This window comes from Physcomitrium patens, chromosome 5 (genome assembly GCF_059467195.1).
Source record: "Physcomitrium patens ecotype Gransden chromosome 5, ASM5946719v1, whole genome shotgun sequence".
NCBI lineage: Eukaryota > Viridiplantae > Streptophyta > Bryopsida > Funariales > Funariaceae > Physcomitrium > Physcomitrium patens.
In genome coordinates this window covers 2,640,265-2,647,201 of record NC_143414.1, presented here as the reverse complement: position 1 = coordinate 2,647,201, position 6,937 = coordinate 2,640,265, and the positions used below count along the sequence as shown (strand labels likewise).

The 6,937-nt window shown below is 31.6% G+C and overlaps 1 protein-coding gene across 1 annotated transcript; it reads right to left on the bottom strand.

Moving 5' to 3' along the window:
• Positions 1 to 4,906: 4,906 nt before the first annotated feature.
• LOC112282144 (allene oxide cyclase, chloroplastic) lies at positions 4,907 to 6,681 on the bottom strand. The gene is made up of 4 exons (XM_024519429.3): positions 6,190 to 6,681; positions 5,865 to 6,058; positions 5,529 to 5,705; positions 4,907 to 5,318 (listed from the first exon to the last, which is right to left on the bottom strand). Exons 1-4 carry the CDS (start codon positions 6,518 to 6,520, stop codon positions 5,064 to 5,066), a joined length of 957 nt encoding a protein of 318 aa, XP_024375197.1. The 5' UTR covers positions 6,521 to 6,681; the 3' UTR covers positions 4,907 to 5,063.
• Between the last annotated feature and the right edge of the window lie 256 nt (positions 6,682 to 6,937).

The window sequence follows — 6,937 nt, the reverse complement described above, 5'->3', positions numbered from 1 at the left end:
CATTGTGGTCGATTTACCGATTTTCCTATTTTGGGACTCTTACCAGTCATCTTGTTCGCCCAGTGGGTCTGCACGAAGGTTGGTGGTGTGTTGTCTTGTTATCCGGATTATCTGGTTACTGGCTCCTTGCAGGTTTGGGCTTCGACTTTATTTGTATCTGTTCTCAAAATGAAAGTAAAAATAAAGTCAAAATATTTTTGAAATGTTGAACGTACCTCAATATGAAAAATAAAATTAAAATAATATTAAAATGAAAATAGGAAATTGAATTCTCTTAAATTTGGAAATTAATGTTCCATGTGCTTGTGAAGTGGAATTTCACAATCTATGTGATCGAACATTACTTTTGACTCAACTACAATTGGACTTAAAACAGGCAAGATGCGGAAAATGCAATGTAAAATGTATTGTTATATGTTTCTTAATTGTACTGAAAACATGAGTATTGTTGATGACTGTTGTAGTAGAGGTACTATTATTTTGTATTAATGATAATGTGTGTGTGTATGTATATATATATATATATATATATGCGTGTGTGTGTATGTGTGTATATATATATATATATATATATGTGTGTGTGTGTATGTGTGTATGTATGTATGTATCTATATATATATATATATATATGTGTGTGTGTGTGTGTGTGTATATATGTGTGTATATATATATGTATATATATATATATATATATATATGTATATATATATATATGTGTGTGTGTGTATGTATGTATATTAAAGTTTTTAACTGTTCTAAATCAAAGTTATAATGTCTATTACTTCAAAGCAATTTACTTCTAATTTTTTTTAAAAAAATTATTATATTTGGCAGTTTCTTTTGAGATGCCATGGTACAAAAGCCTCCTCCTTTTTTTCTAAAGAAAAACTTTAATTTGAAGTCCTAGTTTTTAAAGATAACATAAATCAAAAAGAGATCATACAATGGACCAATTTTTTATGTTATAAGCCTAGATACATCAACATATATTTTAATTCGAAGAATCGTAACATTCATTAAAAAAATTGATGAGTTTATATTTAATGTTCAGTTTTATCATTTTTTTTTAACTCAAGTTATTAGCAAAATCAATCTTTTTGAGGTGGATATATCTCACAATTTAGGAGACAATATTGTTTATAGTATGCCATGTACGAAAAATAAAAAAAATAAAAAAATACATTCCACCTCATCTTTTAATTTTATAACTTTCAAATTAATTCTTTCGAGTACAAACCCAATTAAGTGAGGCACCTTAACTTCAAGTAATTGAAAAATTTAAAAGTTGTGTCTACTTATCTTCTCCCTAAATTAGAAAGACATCTTTTACATATATGATATTTAGAATTATTAAAATAAATAATTACATGTATAAAAAAAGTACTTTCAAATAAATGTACATCTTATCATATATATATATATATATATATATATATGTTCATCAATTAAATTTAAATAATTATATTTTATTACATTAGATTATATATTAAGTTGGAATAATTAACAGAAAATAAAAATTATAAATTATATTCTATAGACATTAAATTATGTTTCTTTATAAATCACTCAATATATTTTTTTGAAACCTTTATAAAAATTTTAGATTTTTTTTGAAACTTTAGGAACTTTCTAAAATCTTGACCAATGAAAATACCTCTTCTAAGTATCAAAGAAACTAGATTGATATCACCATCAAACTTATTAATCTATTTCTTAAATTGTATTTATTTTACATGCCTTTCTATAATGATTTGGATGTCTTTCTTTGGTTTATTATAATTAAAGTTTAATATTAAATTTTATCTTATTATTGTAAATTAAAGATATATATATATGTAAAATTGTAATTGTGGTTCTTTAATTATATCAATTAAAATAATTTAGATTCTTAAACTTGACTTTTAAAAAACCAAAATTATTAAGTTTTGGATTACTTTGATAAGTTATAAGATACTTTATCTTTATGCTAAGGTTGCATTTATCTTGATTGTAACAATTTATTTCTAATAATATTCTCATAATTATAAAATAAATTAAGAACACCATGTCATAGTCACAAATTATGTAAGAGGAGCTAGTAGATGTAATATGAAAATTTACATTTACGACACCATTTAGAACCAATTTATGTCTTCTCAAAGATATGTAGGTAATAAATATTTCTTCTAAATTTAATCAAAAATTATTAAAAAAGAGAAATAGAATTCACAAGTTTAAAAAAATCATAGTATTATAGAAACAATGAGTTGAATTTTAATAAAATATTCATGAAAGTAAGTCAAATTTTAAAATAAATTGTTTAAAAAAAATAAATATGATTAAAAAATCATTCAAAAAAATCATAGATGTATTACTTTATTTATCAAATTATTTTTAAAATATACATAAACAAAAACTTATATGTATAAATATAAATTTGTAGTGATAAATAAGTATATATATATATATATATATATATATAGTGTAGTTTATACATAGATAATACAATAGTTTTTGAAATAAAAGTAATATTTTTATAATACTGAAATAAATATACATAAATTTAAGCCAATAATACAAAATTAAATAAAAATGTCTCCTGTTGTAGAAACCAAAAACCATGGTAATCCACATATCTTCATGTTGTATCTTGTATGGTGTAGCTTAACAAAGTTTTTTTTTTTAAAGTAGTATAGATAAGAAGTGAGCTAAAGTATTATATTTGTCTCTTAATGAGATATCTTTTGCTTTATTGTCTTTGTTGCTTTGTGCACTAATAAAGCTCAAGTGCAAATTGTTTCTAAAATTTGGCATAGCTTAGATCCACTAAGCAATGTGGTGATCTCCAGTAATATTGATCTCTTATACTCTCTTGTAGATCTAGAGAAGCAAAAACATAAGTTGAAACAACTTTGACTAAATTTTTGTGCAAGACTTAACTAGATTGCAATGCTTTATGCAACTTCTAGTATTCTCTTATAATGTAGCTTGCATATTTGAGTAAGTCTTTTTTCTTAGATTTAGAAGAGGTTTACCATGCCATGTTTTTTTTTGATGATTTTAAAAAAATAAGAATGGTATTAGAAATGGCTATAAATAGAATCCTTTGTTGTGAAGTTTGAAATCATTAGAAAAATATTGTATCTTATAGTTGATAGAAGTTGATATGTGTTGCTATTCTAGATCTCATTGAAATAAGGTATTTAAAGTGGTAGTAGTACTTGGGTGGTTTTGTTGGAAAAGTTTGAAGAATTTGAAAAGCAATGGTTTTTTTAACCATGTAAGTATTACATCTCTTAAGGATCATAGTAATAGGGCACTTTTTTTTACATACAACACAAGTCCTGTTTTATATTTATAAGCTCAATTTTATGAAGTGCATGCTTAATTTTAACTTCTTGTATAATATATTGTTCTTTAGTTGATTTCTCATGTTGGATTAAATTTGTTGGTGCTTTGGCATTAAATGTAAGCATCAAAGATACATGCTCGAGAATTTGAATACATGCACAGAATTTGAATAAATGCACAGAATTACATCAAACTAGTGCTTTTAAAACTATACACTTGATCAATTACAAAAAATTCATTGACCTTTTCTCTATCTAATGCCTATACAAATTCTCACATTACTTACACGAATTCTAATATTTTCTATATATATTCTAATATTATAAAAGTAATTAACAAATTCTAATAAGATCATAATACTTATTTAGTTAAAAAAATAACAATTTAAAAAAGAATTGAAACATGTTTTAAGATACAATAGTTCAAATCAATTATTAAGCATTCAATCAAGTATATCAAAGTATAAAAATACTATATTAATTATCTATTTATCATCTTAGTAATAATATCATTAACAAAAAAGATACTCTATAATAACAAGTAATTAATGTTTGATCTTTGTATAACCTTAAGATGTCCATAAATAGATCTAAGAGTGAGAATAGTATTGGATATAATTTATCACTTATATTTATTGATTCCTTGATTTTGTAGTATATCTTTTTTAAGAACTATATTCTTCTTTGCTCAATCAAAGTACAATGGATGGTTATATTACTTAAGTAATTAGAAGTTAATAGAAGAATATAGAATATATTAGGTAGATAATATCTTCTTTAAGAAACTTCAAGGAAATTTGTTAGATATTGATCAAATCTTTAGATTTCCATAGGTATGCCACATCACTATTGATACTTGTTTCATAAGTTTTGTACTTTTAGGAAGTAGTGTTGGAAGTAACCTACAACTGAAGGATTGGACCACAAGCCTTATGGTTCTTTGGAAGCTTCCACAAGGCCTTCTTAATAGTTAATATATATGAAGATAAGAGCAAGGCCATCCTAAGTTTTTTCTCAACATTGTTGTTTTCATACAGCATTTCTCTTATTATCTGGTAAATTGGATAAACCACAGTTCACAGTGTTTCTACAGCTGTATATATAAATATATAGTTCAGGGTCTCTAATTTAATATTTCAAATAGAAAACGTAGGACTATTTTCTCACTCATAGTCAAACTGGTTTTTGTTAGCTGTTATTAAACAGATATAAGTGAATAGCACAGAATATTATTCTGACACAGAAAGTTAAAGACCACCTTCTTTACCTCCACAAGATTCAACATTTGTCTTGACAACTATTCTTTATGCACTCTTGTTCATGCGCAACAGTTTTTTCAGTTGCAGACACAACAAAGTTGATTATGCACCCTCTGTTTGATATTCTCTTGCAAAGTAGGTTCAGGAATGTGGTGCACAGGAACCTTGGGAAATACTCATCCCCATTGTCGGTAACGCAACATCAGCTCAAGATGAATCCATGCTTCTATCACTGCATAAACTTGTAATGATTCACTAACTTAAGAAACCCTTTGTTGTATCCAAACTTCAGAGCACAGAAAACGGTGCATTCCATGGTTGAAATGTAACACATAAATTTTATTTATACAAAATAATTTACACAAGTGAATGTTTTAGGGGAAAAAGGAAGGGCCCGAATCGTCTACTGTGATGTCAGTGAATGTATTAAGTGCAGTCTGCCCTGATTCTAGCAACTAGAGTGGTATCCAAAGAATTAGTCAGTGTAGTTGGGGAGTGCAAAACCAGGTTTGCAGGCAACAGCTTCTCGGCGTGGTTGCACATGTTCGTTTGGTTCGACAGGTTTTGAAGTCAGAATTCTGGGTAGTTCGGGCACCCCTCGGACATGGAATGTGTAAAACAACTTGAAAGGTGTGATATTATGGAGATGAATCACCCCTCTCGCCTCCCGGAACAGTCCTGCTCCGCCCGTGATGGTTAACAGAGTGTCATCAAAAGTTGAGAAGGGACCCTGCACACAATTAATCGAGGAATTTCAACCACTGCTCAGGGGTGAATGCTTCTGTCCTACACAAATCCTCACTGAGATTGGTAAGCTAAATGTGTTCGGTCGCTGGTTTGATTTCAGAGTCAGTGCCTCCGTGAATTGTACTAAAGATTTACAACAACAGGCTCTTGAATTCAGTGACACGAGGAACTTATCAGGATATTGGGTGTGTACCTGCGCGGACACATGGCCCATGTCTCCCAAGTAGAATGTGTACGTCGCCTCGTAGCAATCAGGGAAAAAGAAATTGTGTTTAGTGTGATGTTTTTGGCCTTTTCCAGGAAACGCTTTCACAACCATTGCCATACCCGCAGTAACCCCCAATCTCACTTGCAAAGAACTGTCGTACAACTGTGCCGCACAGTATGAAAAGTGTAGTAAGAAACTCGTTGCAATCACCGAAATCAATGACAAGTGCTACAAAACAAGGGACGGACAGTGCGCAACAAATTTTCGTAAATTAGATGAGCACATAGACAATAAGGTGAAGCGGTTTTTCAGAACACACACCTTGTTAGAGAAGGGCACTAAATCACCGAGCCCATGTTCATGGTCGCCCGACAGTGTGCTCCACATGTTTTGCAGGCCACCAAGCAGCCCATTCTCCTGTGGCTTAGAAATGTTGATGGTGCTGAACGGCAAAAACGCAGGACTGTTGCGATCGCGCTCGTTGATTTCATACACACTGAATAGCTGCACTTCCTCTACAAGAATTGGGAAAGCATTGACTGTTAGTACCGCAAATTATTGGATGTGTTTATATCGTTCTCTGCTGCGAAAGACCACAAAACAAGTGACTAGCACACATCGTAAGCCTTAAATAACTCAGATATACCTCTCTTGGGGAGTGCGTCCCACATGAATAACCTCCTCACTGCCTCGGTCTCAGATTTCCTGCTGGTAGAGATTGCGGGCTGCAAAGCAAATTGCTCCAGGAGCTCCTCCGCCGGGTTGAGCTTCAGACCCACATCAGGTGTCAGTTTCTGCACTGTCACCTGACTCGCGCTTGCTTCAATCCCAACCCTCCTCCCTTCTTTCTCCGCTCTCAGCACCAGCTTAAACGTTTGTCTAGTGCTCAAGCCACGGAGTGACAATGCGGTCGTCACAGCGTTAATTCCAGAGAAGGTATTGGTCACTACCCAAGTATTGGTCACAGCCATCGCCATCAATCTCGGAAATCTCCGCCTGCGAGGCCAAATGCCTCAAGCAACCCTGCAATTGTAGAACCCAACTTACGTGCCAACACAACCTCACTAACAGAACAAAAAAAATGGGTTTACACTCGATTTGTGTTTCGACACAGATTTGCTCGTTCGCTGCATCAACAGCGAGGGGGGATGTGACTGGAGACAACACCCCCCAAGGAGCTTATATAGTCCACTCCCCCACCTCTCGAATTCGTCGCAAGTACCGTAATATTATAAAAAGTGGGTCAAACAGAAGAAGTATGTGCCAATGATCCAGAATATGACAAAAGCCCTCCTGCAATTCGAATTTCTTCAGTATTGCCCATCTTTGGCATCCGCCAGTACAAAGTGGACCGCCCGCACTGGCCATCACACTCCGTGTTATCACTCAGGAAC

Excerpts from the sequence above, each read along its gene's own strand:
- LOC112282144 (XM_024519429.3), bottom strand. The coding sequence starts at position 6,520 with ATGGCGATGGCTGTGACCAATACTTGGGTAGTGACCAATACCTTCTCT. Across the intron at positions 5,706-5,864 it reads TAGTGCCCTTCTCTAACAAG|TTGTACGACAGTTCTTTGCA; the intron begins GTGTGTGTTCTG and ends TGTGCGGCACAG. Across the intron at positions 5,319-5,528 it reads TGGGCCATGTGTCCGCGCAG|GGTCCCTTCTCAACTTTTGA; the intron begins GTACACACCCAA and ends AATTGTGTGCAG.